General features: G+C 33.0%; 1 protein-coding gene across 5 annotated transcripts in view; it reads left to right on the top strand.

Moving 5' to 3' along the window:
• Window positions 1–370: 370 nt before the first annotated feature.
• The window catches only part of LOC143225917 (ubiquitin-conjugating enzyme E2-22 kDa-like), a 37875-nt gene continuing 22934 nt past the window's right edge, over window positions 371–15311 (top strand). For all 5 annotated transcript variants that reach the window (XR_013014197.1, XM_076456147.1, XM_076456146.1 and 2 more), the window contains exons 1-3: window positions 371–592; window positions 5922–6074; window positions 13095–13177. Coding sequence is in view for 4 of the 5 variants with exons in the window: in XM_076456147.1 (XP_076312262.1) it covers window positions 530–592; window positions 5922–6074; window positions 13095–13177 (299 nt within the window). In the remaining variant the exon portion in view is untranslated. The remainder of the gene's footprint in view (window positions 593–5921; window positions 6075–13094; window positions 13178–15311) is intronic.

The raw sequence follows: 15311 nt of genomic DNA, 5'->3' as shown, positions 1-15311 counted from the left end.
GGTTAAAATAAAGATTTTTTCACCGTGCAAAGAGGTGTCCAATCTGGTAATTTCTAACGCAACATACAACTCAGTAAAGTTATCAGACACACATTATTTCTGGATCAAATCTGCTGTTCATAGCGAGTTTAATTGTTTGATACTTGAAAATATTACATAGCGAATATAAAGAATATGATTCTTTATCCTAAACTTAAAACGGTTTTAAAATTAACCACTTGATATCTATATAAAACATTTTCATCATCTAGTGAATAACTTGTTTTATTTACTCGAATATTGTTCTTTCAGTGAAATATTTACAATAACTTGTATTTATGTAAATAACACGTTCATTGCGACATTTTTGTGAGCTCATTTTTCGGTAAGGATTACTTCCTTTAACAATTAATATTGTTTTGCAACACTAGAGGGTGGTTGATGTAGAGTAGGCGAAGGTAAATTGTAAACGTCAGATAATATTAGGATTAGAACTTAATTTATATTTTTGTGCAGTCGATGTTAGTTGTTATTTATCAAAAAAGAAGTAATGGCAAATATAGCAGTGCAGAGAATTAAACGTGAATTTAAGGAGGTCGTTAGAAGTGAAGAGGTGAGAATTTGCCTCCTTTAGGCTAAGTAAGATAGAACCTAAATAACTAACAGTTACATTAATATTAACAATATCATGTGAAACAAGCAACACAGTGAAACAAATGTGAATATAGCTTATATTGACAGTAATTGACAATACAGTACCGTAACAAGGAACATGCTTGATTTGTCTGTCCAGAAACGTCATGAATGTTCATTTTATAGTATGTGAATCGTGTGAACCGGAACAGGAAGTTTATAGTTCCAATATGGCGGTGAATGTATTAGTACCTCTATCCATTTTCTTATGTTCAATGGTAAAAAAAGTGATGATTAAACAATTCAAGCTTATTTCTGGGAACTTCTCTTGTATTATAAGTGATTAGAATAATTATTAATTATGCAATCAATGTTGGAGACAAAAGGGGAAATTTGTTTGCAAAGCATATTTGGCACTCTTGCATAATATTTTTGAGTATATTCTGCATTGATAAACTTTCTGCCATTTCCGTGATATCCGTCTTTCGTTTCCAGTACTTTCATCTTGAAAACATTTGAAAGAAGTCTAGAAAACTTTAGTCACTTCATTGCTATGAAGAAAGTTCTACGTTTCTGTGACAATGAATTGAGCATGCCATACAATTACTTTAGGGGGGGATTCAGAATCAGATGGTCAAATGTGTTTGTCTTTAAAGCATACATACTAATGGTTATATAAGAGATCTTAGAGATTATATTAAAATAAATTTTACAATAAACTGAAGAAAAAGCTCATCACCTCCAATTTTTAAAGAAAGGTTAACTTAAAATTTGTATTTTCATAGAACTTTGACAATGAAAATTGGAAACTTAAAACCAGTTTTTTAGAATATTCTATATTTCATTGTCATTAAATGGAAAAATAAAAGGGGGAAGAATCCAGACAATCAGGATCTATATATTTAAAATAATTGATGAAACAAAAGTACAAAATGGTTGGATTTGTTTGATGTTATGTTACTTAAGTTTTACAGTGAAATGGGAATGAGACAAATGATATGCACTGGAGGAGTAAAATCTGTTAGTGAAATATTTAGAGATCAGCAAGATGTTTGTAATAAATAAAACTGAAAGTATAAAAGCAATTTAAATAAATATTCAATTTACAATACAGTTTAACAGAAGTCTTGTTATTATGTTTTGTTGTTTATCCTAAGCCTAAAATTCATGATACAAAATTACTTAAGGTTAACATTTCTGGTGACATATTGCATAGAAACTAATCATGCAACACATTGTGTGGCAGACTTTCCATTTCAAGCAGTTGAAATGAATAGAAATAGGGATATATTCCATTACAAATACTAATTAAAATATAAACACTGACATATCTTTTTCTTGTTAATATTTATTATGAGTGTTAGCACTAAATAAGTTAATTGCATTTTATGCTAACCTTAGCACATGCACATTTAACTAGTATTTAGTGAACATAGGGCTAAAGGCCACACCATGTATTGTGCTTTTTATCCCTTTGACATTGACATTGTGGCTTAGGAGTTTTTAAGGTGGAAAATTATTACATTTTTCTTTATTTATTATAATTTAAAGTGATTATGTACAACCAATATCTGTAATGAAAACAGCATACTATCGGGGTTTATATAGGCTTATAAAGTGCTCAAAGCTGCAAATGTGAATTGAGTATCAAAAAGTGCTTGAAAACACTTGACACTTCTTATGCATATGTAAATTTCAGAAAAAAATGGTTTTATTTGAATTAATATACAAAAGAGAAAAATTACAATATCAATACAAAATATTCTAAAATAATGTACTTTCTTGTTCAATAACTTGTATATTCAGTATGACTTCTGGTTTGGTCACTTGCATATTTACTGCTGCTTCCTTGCTTGTAAATTAGACTGTTATATGATGTTTTTGTGAATAAAAACCATGGTAATGGAACCAGAAACCTGAAATTTGATAATAATTAGTCACATGTGGAAGTATATATTCAGTAACACTTGTATATACTGTAAGGATATTTACATTGGACTAAGCAGATTAAAGTGCTTTTTAAGTCTCATAATAAAGGGGAGAAGCACATGCACAGAAAAGTTGTGTCAACACTGGAAATGATTTCAAGATATGTCGGTATTAAAGTGAAAAACTCAAGATGGTGATCAGTATTACAGAGCTGATATATCACTTATTGTTGGCAATATGATTATACCCTCTTCTCCAAGGTATGGTGTCCTCACCATGAGATTTGTCAAGGACTTTTATATTCTGTGTCAAAAAATGATATATTTAATCATGATATTCAATGAGCATTGCACACATTAATTAGAAATGTTTTGTGTAAGTAATTAAAACTTTGATGAATATTTTCATGTTATATTTCCAGGGTGTATCATAGTTGCTACATTTTCATTGGAGAAAGAAAGACATCATGTATATGTGTCTTCAGTATTGTACAGCACTTCCAAAGCTGGCTTTTGAAAATCAGACATTTTTGATCAGTTTGATGAATCTTTAAACAAGTTCAGGAATAGCAAATAGACATTCATATAAGATACTGAGACAGTGAAATGGAACATATTGTAATTAGATACTTTCGACCTCAGTTTTAGGCTTTTTTTTTTCATATGTTGGAACAAAAGTTTATTATTATTGAAATAAATGATACATTTTACAATTCACCAACAAAACAATTTTTCATGTAATACCTAATTTTGCATTTTGAACAGTTTAAAATGTTTTTCAGAAGTTTTGGTTGAAAGATAACATGTTATTAAGAATTAAATAGGTCTAACACCTGTTTTCAAATTGAGGTGAGAACTGAGATGACACAAACTGGAGTATTCAGTTATGCTAAAGTTTAAACTTGATGCATATTTATGTTGTCTAAACAAGTGACCAGTTGTGTATTATAATTTCTGAGGATTGCAAAATCTAAGGTCAGCCATTTTAAATCAGCAGTTATGCAACCATGTAAATCTACACAGCTTGATCCATATTAGTGTGGATGGTCTCTCAGTCAATTGTAAGTTCTACAACATAATGCAGAGTCAACTATGATATCTTATTAGGAAAAAATAGTATCCTTTAGATTGTATATCATGTATAACCTCCTCACATCAGATGCAATAATAATAGCATGAGGAATTTCAATTCTCAGCATCTTATGTTGTGTTTACAAAGATTCTTCAGGTAGGAAGGAAGATTACATGAAAGTTATAGGATTGAATCTTCTTTTATGCCATTGAGGGCTATTGAACATCAGTGGTTGAAAAGTGTCTTGATCTGTCAATAAGTTTTAACAGTCTGGAGGTCAGCTGAGAATTAAATGAAGAAATTTGAATGAAATAAGTTGCCAGAACCAAGTGAATGATAAGTAAGTTTGTGCAAAGCATTAATTTTTTTTGTTCAGTTGCAATGACATTGTAGCTTTTTTTTTGGCTAACTTGTAGACTAACAAGTCAATGGTTACATTTTTAGTGTATGACATTTCCTCAGTAACTAACCATCTCATGCAGAAATTCATCAAACCCAAGATCTTGGATAGGAAAACTTCAGCTGAAAGACTACTTTATATAACACCTTAACGTATTTTGAAAATAGTGAATTATTTGAGTAAACTGTTTAATATGTATTTGTTTATGTGATTTAAAACATTAGGTTAAAACATACACCCTTGTGCAAATTAATTGAAACAAGACGGAAAATTACGATATTTTTCAATTTTTTACGTTTTATTTCTGAAAATCCAAAAATTACTCACAAATTAATACATGATGTGACCTCCTTTATTTTTCAGAACATCATTAATCTGCTTTGACATTGAGACCACGAGTTGACTGCAATTTTTACTAATTTTTTGGATTGCGGTACCACACCTCAGTTATGGCCTCAATTAACTTATCTTTTGTAGTACAGTCTTTTCCTCAAAGTCTTTTTTTACAAATCACCCAAAGATTTTCAATAGGATTTAAGTCCGGAGAGTTTGCAGGTCAGTCCAGCACCTTTATTCGTGTTGTAGTCATAAAATTCTTCATAAGTTTTCGACGTGTGGCACAGAGCCAGATCTTGCTGAAAAATGCCAGATCCATCTGGAAATCTCTTTTTCAATTCTGGAACAACTCTTCTCTTTGATGTACTGTGGTCCTTGCATCGTACCTTCTACGATATGTAAGCCTCCAATGCCATAGTAGCTGAAAAAGCCCCAAAACATCTTCTTCAAGGGATGTTTTATGAACTGATTGATGTGAGATTCTCGAAGTTTCTCACTTGGAGATCTGCAAACATGCAGACTTCTTTTACCCTGTACGAAAAAATGGATCTCGTCACTGAATAACATCTTCCTCCATTGTTCTTGCATCCAGTTCTTGTACTTCAGACCCCATTGATACCATTTTTTCTTCATTGAGTTGTTAAGAAATTGTTTTTTGACTGGTCTCCTTGCCCTTCTAACGCAATTTCGAATGACGTAATATTCCTCAAAATTTTGTCATATGTCCCAAAAATAGATCGACCATACTGCAAAACACAGCTAATGACACCATCTGTGTGAAACAATGACTATTAAAGGAAATCAACGGGTTCAGCAAGCCTACACCAGCTGCCATGCTGAAAATATTGTAAAATGACCATTTGTTTCAATTAATTTGCACAAGGGTGTACCTTAGTGTTAACATAAAATGGCCAATAGTGTGGTTTGGCATCCCATTTCTAGGAGCACCAAATGCATGAGTTATTACACCATAGTACATTGATCAAGTACACTGAGGTAATTATTAATGTTTATAAACATTTTACATAAACAAACTACAGTTATGCCATTTAAAAGTATTTACCTTCAGTAAGTTACCAAGCCTAATTCACTACTTCAAATAATGTCATTAAGACATTCTGTCTGGCCTTTTCTTCTAGGAAACTGGTATTTAAAACTAGCTTTCGTAAATTTTCTCTTACTGTTTTTACATTTTATAATTTACTTGAAGATCATTGTTTTCAAATTATTAATTAGAAAGGCAAATTCTGCTTGCAAAAGCCAAATATGTACAAAGATATATCTTGTACATTATTATTTTAAACATACAATTTATTAAATATTATGTTTTGTATATTTTCTGAGTGATTTATAAAGTTTTAATTGTATGAATTGTATCTATCTTTTCTCAATCTTTATTTTATCATTTGGTTTTTGGTATTTACTTTAGTAAATGTATTCCTTTTCTCAGTATTGTTAAGTAGAACTTGACAAGTGATAATTCTCATATAAGTTAAAAATGTATGGTTATGCTATATTATTTGGTTATGTCATTTATAATTTATTTTGTAAGTGCAAATGTTTTATTTTTTAGGTAGCAAAATGTGCCATCAAAGTGGAGCTGGTTAATGATAATTACACAGAACTCAAAGGAGAAATCTCTGGGCCACCAGATACACCATATGAAGGAGGAAATTTTATTTTAGAGATAAAGGTTCCTGAAACTTATCCATTTAACCCTCCAAAGGTTTGATTTTTATTTTTAATAACTTTACTTGGTTAAACTAGCTTATTTTTTTCATTTTATTGTTTTTTTTTTCATTAAAGAAAGATTTATTAACATAAGAGTGCTACTTGTTATAAGAAATTTTGAAATAATTTCCCTCAATAGGCGGCTTGGAGGGGTCACATCTTTTAATCACTTGCGTCACATCACACTGGTGTCTTGTCTGTCAGTTGGCTGGTAACACTAAATTGATATCATATAAGAAATGCTTAATGTTTCAGTTGTACTATTGTGATGTCAGTAAAATGTGCACATCATGAATCATGGAAAGAATTAAGCTATAATACAGCATGACATATGAAGATAAAAAACAAGAAATAAAGATAGTTGTTACTCTTAATTTTGGTTTTATTAATTTTTGAAACAGAACACCTGGGAATCTTGTACAAGTACATCTGGTATTAGTAAATTTGATTTTTTTATAGAAATGTATTTTTAGTTACAAAACGTTATACTTGTTGAATGTTTGTAAAACAAATGAGTTCATTAATGTAAGTGTGGCTAACCTGAAATTTGTTTTTATAAAAACAAAGAAAGATGTTTAATGATTATTTAAGGCCCAGAAGACTTAAACCAGCTCCTTATAAGCAATCATATGTGTTGTGGTGAGGGGAAGAGGCTCAGGTTTCCTACTCTGACAGATATGGAATTTGAAAATCGTAAATCAGTATGTTTTTTTCCAAACACATTTCTGGCAGTGAGCTTATTCACTCTATTTCAATTTTGCCTTTGTTAATATTATATAATTATTATAATTATTTCTTAAATAATATTACTCCTTAGTTGTGGGCAAGTAGTGTTGTTTGCTAATTGTTTAACTATACATTCAAAGAATCAGTTACTTTTATATCTAATCTAGTAACTTTTGAATATTTAAATTTTAGTTTCTTTTGTAAAAAATATACATCAATAAATGAAAACTGTAAATGAATATAAGAAAGTTAGTGCTTCACAATTGAGACCTTTTGCTTTCAGAAGCCAGTCTTTATTAACTTTAAACATTTTCACTATGTTGGTTGTCCAAAAGATAATTAATACAGTTTCAAATGTAAACAATAATCAAATGGTAAAACAGAATGCCTGAAACTTATCATTTGTTTGGCTTTTTAACTTAAATACAAAAAGTGTTGGAAACATTTATTCTGAGACAATATTACCACACCTCTCCACGTAGCTAAGCTATCTTTCCTGTGTATCTGCTTCAGAGATTTGCATTGCACCTTTCAGTGAATTTTCACTTAACCTCATGGTATTTCACCAGAATTGTGCTATTAAATAATGATGCCATAATGTGGCAAAAGCCCTCTAACCAGTAGGGTCACAGCACACCTCCTAGAGCATTAAATTCCTCTTTATCCCCCTGCTAATCCAGAGGTAAGTCTATGGGTTTACAATGTTAAAATTAGGGGTTTGATTCTCCTCAGTGGGCTCAGCAGATAGCCCAATGTGGCTTTGCTATAAGAAAACACACACGCACGCACACACTCCCTCTATGTATTTGCACTGGTGAAACTTTATTGTTTTCCTTGGTACTGAACACATCAAACATGTTTTTATTCCAATTTAACAAGATCTTCTAGTTTAAAAACTTAATTTTCTTCATTTTCTCTACAAACTTTGAATTGATATGTTTATGTAACATTTTCTACTATGTGTTTGAATGAATAATTTCTTCACATAAGCCATGTATCAACTTTGGCACATTGATTGAGGATGATGTGATAAACATTGTGCATAGGGCATTAGATTCCCTTGCACATTCAGGACCTTCAGCTTCAATTCCTTCATCAGATATTCTTTTTCCCAGTTTTGAGGGAAGAATGAGGAGAACAAATTTGATCACTTGTTTCCTGTTCCTGCTTGGGTTTTGGAGAACTTCTCTTTTTGTTTAAGAAAACTCTCAAACTTTTCAGCATTATCAGGATTTAATATTACAGTTATGTACTATCCTTTCTCTTTCCCCTGTGTTATACAACTTATTTACTCTTTCATAATCTTATTTCTAACATCTTGCCATTTGAGCTGATTCCTCCCTCAGCCATCTACATTCCCACAACCTCAGGTAACACTCTCTTCATTAGTTTGATTCTTACACTCATTCTAACTCTGTCTTAATTTTCAAAATTTGGAATCTCTTTCACTTGTTTGAGGGGCATAGGTTTTGCTTTCCAGAGTTCAATACTTCTGTCTTTGCCTGTTTCTTCTTATAATACATTTTTAGCTTTCATCTCTGTACCTTATGTCTGAAACACTATACTATTCTCCAGATGATTTTTTGGCCAGTTCTTGATCCCTTATATTTTCTATTATGGTCCATTCTGCTTCTTCTGCCCCATCCTTGATTATGTGGTTCATTCTTATCAGGATTTCCCAGGTTTGACTTCTTTCTTCCTTTCTTCAAGATCTTTGCATAACCCCCTTTCTTAGACTCGAAGTGTTTTGGATATTTCTGATTCTATTAAATTACAGGCAAATGCTACGTATCATCAATCCTTGCCCTTAATTTTCTCACTTTCCCAAATATCTCCCTACCTCTCTGTATTTCATCCTAGTCCCTCTATTTCCTATCACTCAATTTCTGCTTTTTGCCCTTCCTCTTCTACTTGTTCAATTTTTACTCAATGTTAGACTTTTCAAGATCATCAGTGACAACCAAGTTGAGTAAGGTCCTATGCAAGTAGAGCTGTTATGCTTATGCACCTGTGGTTACACTTTTCATTACACAGATGGATTACTCTGGTTCTTATCCATGAACTCTTTCTACACTTTTCCTCCCTTTCTCATCCCTCATTCTGTTTTCTTTCCTCCTCCATCAGATCTTATCTTTCTACAACAACTAAAGGAGATGGTGTTTGCTGACATTATCAAGTCTTTCCTCACTCCCACACAGTATATTGTTTCCTGGAGAATGTTTTGTGATAATATTGTGTAAGAGGTTTTATTGCTTTTGGAGACCATGGCTTCACTGGAACCACTTATTGCTTTGGTTTGTGCACTTTCTTCAATGGTTTTGTACTACCAGTAAAACCACTCACTGGAATATTCAATTTCAGTGGTTTATCTGCTCCCTCTTGTGCTCAAGGATCTGTCTTTATGACTAGATCTATCTGATACCACCATCAGTGTTTCATTACCTCCATCCAAACTGGTATGCACCCATTTCTTATCCTTCCTTGTGGATCATTTCATTATGATTCATTCCTGAATCAACAACTAAATGGCTACCCATTCCAGGACTCTTTGATTTCAAACTCTTGACCTTCTTCATTAACCTCAGTTACCCCTTTTGTGCCACCTGACAACCTGACCCCCTCTACTTCTGCCACTATATCCTTCTATCTTTCTTCAACCTCACATCAATCTTCCATGATCTTGGCCCTCTTCCCTCACCTGTAAAACTTTTTTAATTTATATTTTCTCTCTCCCTTCCACATTGGATGCCTACTAGTATAAGTGGCTTATCTTTTGCAATTATCACATTCCTCCTGATTGTCCTGCTGTTAGCCACCTTTCCTCTTTTGCTGCCTGGCTATTCAACTGGTTGTCTCCACTATTATCAGTTGTCATGTGACCTTTTCAACAGTGTTTCACCTTTCTTCATACCTCAGTTCTCTCTAACTTGTTCTTTTCCTTCCTGGCCTGGCATAGCCAAGTGGCTAAGTCACCCCACTCGTAATCAGAGGGTTGCGGGTTGAAATCCCCATCACATCAAACATGCTTACCCTTTTAGCCTTGGGGGCATAAAAATGTGAAAGTAAATTCCACTATTCATTAGTAAAAGAGTAGCCCAAGAGTTGACAGTGAGTAGTGATGACTAGTTGTTTCCCTCTAGCCTTGCACTGCTAAATTAGGGAGGGCTAGTGTAGGTAGCCCTTGTGTAGTTTTGTGCAAAATTCAATACCAAAAAAATCCTTTCCTTTCTTTTCCATAGACCTCCTCTACTCACTTCCATGTGTGACTGAGACCTCAGTGTTATTCTGTTCACTTATGCCCATGAAACATTTGAACCATTAGCAACTGCTGTCTTATACCAGCTTTCCCACAAGATCTATTTCCTCTTATTTCTCACCTATGGTTGCTGTCATTCTGATATTTACACTATAAATTCTTCCACTACCCTCTTCCATCATTTGTATATTTTCCTTATTGTAACTGGTTCTTCCTCCCTAAGACCTTGGCTGCTCAGGAAGGTGACTGCTCTTTCTTTTATGTTTTGCTTCATTTTATATCTCACTTCTATGATTGGCAAGTCATTTGATCCTGTTTTTGCCATTTGTCACTATGTGTCTTGTACCTCACACATAAGAGAATCCAGTAACTGACTGTTCATTCCCTGGGATTCATCTTCCTCCAGAAACATTTCTCCTTCTACTCTTACAAATTGAGTCTGACTGATGCTATGTTTAGTCTACTCGTTACTGGGTTGGTGTTCATAGACTCATCTCCCTTTCATCTATGCATATTCATCACCCCACTCATTTCCTTCCATCTCATTTCCAGTGGCTCCTGGATAGATCCTTCAGACAAGCATGTGGTTACTATTCACAACTTCATCATCCAGTCTTCTTTATCTAGCTTTCTGGTCTCCTGCAGGTTACTGTCTACCTCCACTTGCTGTTCTATAATCTATCTGTTGTCTCTAAATTAGTGAGTACCTTTCTCTTTTCTTTATTACAACATTCACTGATATTATCTACTAGGCAGCTGATTGTGCTTCCCAAGTATACTTATTTCTCACAATAAGCATTCATTATATCCACTCTTGGCTCAATATATATCTACTATGAAATGAGGTGTTCCACAAAACCATTTGAAGCAACCTTTATGCTGTATCTGTATATCTGACTGGTGTCTGATCCAGACAGTGCATACATACTCCATGTACTGTCATGGAAGAAGCCAGCGCCGGGGAATGTTTTACCTACTTCTCTGGCTTGCACTTACTTGGTTTTCAAATATTGGGTTACACAGACACCTGTTTCACTGTCTTTAATAAATGATCTTTCAGGACTGAAGTTAATGCAGACGTTTTCTCCAAGTTTTCACGTTGTGAATTACCTCACGTCCTTTTTCTCATTGAATGAAGCACAGGAAACCCTTGCCACTTACCAGTTTCTAGTTGCTGGGGTGACAAATCATAGATGTTCTTCATCGTTTGGGGCCTAACTGTTGGAGTTATAACAAGGGATGCCCATATAGTAGGAAGTGGGATGGTAGTGACTTTGTCAATGCAGTGCAGTTCACTCGTTATAATTCCACTTGAGTTCTTTTGCAGTTTGAGTATGTTTAGTGTGGTTGAGATGAACACACTCTGCAATGAGGTGTCCTCCTCCTGCACTTTTCAGTAATTAATTGTAACTTCATGGTACCTTCTGATCAAAGTAAGCTACCTGTATAGATCAATACATGATATGTTGTAATAAGAATATCTAATTAAATATATTGTTCTTAAATTTTTCCTTGTAAATATTCAATTGTATTGTTTTATCGGTAGGGTATCTGGGCTGTAAATAGTAATGTTAAGTTTTTTATGTAATAAAGTTTTGCAATCTTTATATACAAATTCTGAATACAAAAGTAAGAAACTCATAACATTGTGCAATATTTTGGAATACTGTAGTTGTAATACGTTAGCTCTTATTATAGGAAGGATATTAACATGCTGAGAAATAATGCATAGATGGGTTTCCAGAATGATATCTACTTTTAAAATGTTCAACTTTATATTTGTAAAGAGTGTTTTGTTCTTTGAAACATAGAAGAAAGTAAAATGATATGAGTTAATAGTGAAAACAATTCAGGACATAGTTAAACTACCAGAAATTTTATTGAAATGATTGAATGATAAAGTTGAAATGGAAATAGAACACTAAGGGTGATATGTATGAAGGATATTGTAACTTTATAATCAAATCAGTTGCATTGAAAGAAACAATAATCATAATTTTTTATAGTGTGGTTGCTATGTTTTGTTTTGAAACATGGCATTTAATAGTTAAAAGCTTTAATTTGTTATATTTATTACATAAATATATATTTTAAGCAAATAATCTTACAGAAGCATAAGTGAGCTGTTAAATATTACAGAAAAACATATTCAACTAGGTATGTATGATGAAGTTATTATACAAGTTACACTGAAAATAATGATACAAAATTATTTTTAAGAATGGTAACATAAAAAGTATTAAAAACTGTATTGGAGATTTCCATTAAATCTGCATCTCTTTTTATTTATATGGATGATTTAGCAGCAGTGGTTGTCATTTTAGTTAGTAATATAAATTTTATAATTTTGAGAATAATGGAAGAAGGTTAATATTTGTAAGTGTGAGGCATTACATGCTGATCTTGATTTCCAAGGGAATTTAATAGGTTCATATAAGGTAATTAGTCAGTGTAAGCAGTCAGGTCTACATGTACCATTATGGTTGAATAAAATTTAAATTTATCAAAGTTCTCAACCAATATTTTGTAAAGTACATGAAAGAAAAAATTGGTTATTAGGTTTGATTTAGTTTTTAGTTCATAGTGTTTATAATTTTCTTGATCTAAAATAAAAGAGTAGTTGTGTGTATTCATTATTTCACTTTCATAATTATTTTCCTTTTTATAATTAAGTATCTCGCATTTTATATGCTCATTGTCTTTAAAATTTAATTCAAGAAACATTAAACTGATTTTTTCATATATATTTGTAAAGCATACAATTTTAATGTTGCATTTAGAAAGAGTTGGGTTTTAACAAAGTCAAATACAGTGTAATGCATTAATGTATTTTTCAAAATGTTGAAATAATGAACTGTTATACAGTTGTAGTATTCTTTAATAAAACAACATATTTTTATACTGAATTATTTTTATATGTATGTATTATTTGAAAGAAAAGCTTAAATTGTGACAAATTAGATGAGTTATTTTGCATCTTATATTTGTTTGTTTCTAGAGATCTTTTTTTATTTATTTATTTTTTATCTTCAGGTCAAGTTTATGACAAAAATATGGCATCCAAACATTAGTTCTGTGACAGGAGCAATCTGCTTGGATATTCTGAAAGACCAATGGTGAGATATTTTAAACTTTTTTCATGTGTAACACCGTTTCTGGAACTTGGACATTGTGCTTTTGTAACACAAGTTATATGAGAAATGTGAGGCTTCATAGAAAAACTATTTACCCTTGTACTTCCATTTTACAAACTGTGACTAGTTGTGAATTTTCCATTTCTTTGTGTTAATCAGTTGCTGCCTTTCAACATGAATTAGGCACTATAACTAAAACAACATTGGAATAGCACATAAAATTTGTTGTATTACGTGCAAGCGTCTAACATTCAGCAGTATGGTTAGACATAATTTGTGTGTGTTTGTGTGTTTGTATTATGTCATTGAACTTTATATAAACTTGAAAATCAATGTCTTTGTGGTACTGTTTTGTACTTTATTATGGTTATTAGAGAGTTTAGGATAATTTGTAATTCTATATGCAACTAAAGTGATTGATTATCGCCAGTTAGTCAAAGCATCTAAGGTGAAGTTCTGTTGATATTCATTCGCATATTGTTTACAATTATTTGTTGTTATGACATTAAAAACTTGATTTTACTTGTAATAAAGTCAAAGCCTGGTCAAAAATGTTACTTCCTCTTTCTTGGCACCAGATGAGTTGCATAGATTGTTTTGCCATGTGACTTTACCTTTTCTTTCATGATTTCCCCTAGTTGAACATATTAATTTACTTCTTTGGAAGTGCTCATTCCCTTGGATTACATACACACACATTTTCTTCATTGGATGCTTCTTGATCAGTGGAACTTCTCTCATGATCCCTTGGACCATCCCATTTTCCTTGATCCTTCTGAGTTTTGGGTCATTTGTCAATCGAGGAGGCGACTCTCCATATCCACATCCTGGTACTTTGACACTTTACCTGGCTGTGTATCTTTTCCTCCCTTTCCTACAAAGGACGATGGTTTGGGTTCTTTCTGCAATTCCACTATGATTAGCTTTACCACCTAGAAAGGGAGGAACCACATAATGATCTCTGTCTGCTTAGACTCTGGATTTCATGTATTGGTACAATGACCTTGACATTACTATCCTAGCAAGTCATGCTCCTCAAGTTTTGATTCTTGTGTTATATCTCTTATCACACCCCACCAGACTCTTTACAGAATGGTGTAAATCTTCATCCTTACATTTCACTCTGAGTGTGTTTACCGAAGGAAACACTGCATGTTTGTATGCTTTTCCCATTCACTGGTATACCACATTTTCTTCCTTTTAGTCTTCAGTCCAGCTGTGGAGATAGATGCTTTCAGTCAAGATTCGAGGGGACTTCAACTATATGCTTACCCTCCAATTTTACATATGATTTGGGTCCTCTTCCTTTATCTATGCCAAACCTTGCTGTGCTCTGCTAGTTCTTCTGTATTGATCATTCAGCTGTGGTTCCCTCTGCTCCGACCCTTACTGTAGCAATAAACCTTATCCTATTCTCTATTCTTTCTGCTTCTCAGTCATCTCTGATTTGATTTTTTTTTTTTAAATTCAGACATCTCCATACTCCTTTCAGAGTGATTTTTGTCTGATTACATGCCTCAGCTCAGGAGCTCACCCCCGTATGCCCACCCTTCATTCATACTCCTCCTCTTCTGGGTCTTTTTCCATATCTAGATCATTCCTTCCTGTGTTCTCTAGGTTGCTACAGATCGGTTGGCAAGGACATAATTTCCTCTGCCCCTTCATGGATCAACAGGCTCTACCCCTTTGTGCTATTCACTTCTCTGACCACCGTGATTGGCCATTTTTCATCCCATTTTCACCATATTCTGTTTTTGTGTTTTATGTCCAGTCTCATGCTTCAGGTTATGGACTCGCTTTTCTCTTTTTTTCAGAAAGTTTCTCTTCTGTGGGTTGTTTCATTTCTACCATCTGGTTCATTTGATACTTCCTTTGTTCTGCAGAATTGGAATCTTCATGTTGTTCTTCGTATCCTGTCCTGTCTGTTCTTCCTTGAACCTTTTGCAATATGCTCCTTGTAAGATATTTGTTCTACAACCTCAGACCTTCCCTTCTTGGTGAGTGGACATTGTTGATTCAATTTTTATGAAATTATTTATTATTTCTTATATGATTTTCATTATCCAGATCTAACATTCTTTCCCTAAATGTCAGCTAACCAAGTTGGTCATTTTGC

The sequence above is a fragment of the Tachypleus tridentatus genome, chromosome 9 (assembly GCF_004210375.1).
Source record: "Tachypleus tridentatus isolate NWPU-2018 chromosome 9, ASM421037v1, whole genome shotgun sequence".
NCBI lineage: Eukaryota > Metazoa > Arthropoda > Merostomata > Xiphosura > Limulidae > Tachypleus > Tachypleus tridentatus.
The sequence above is the reverse complement of the archived record's forward strand: the minus strand, read 5'-3'. Positions and strand labels throughout refer to the sequence as shown.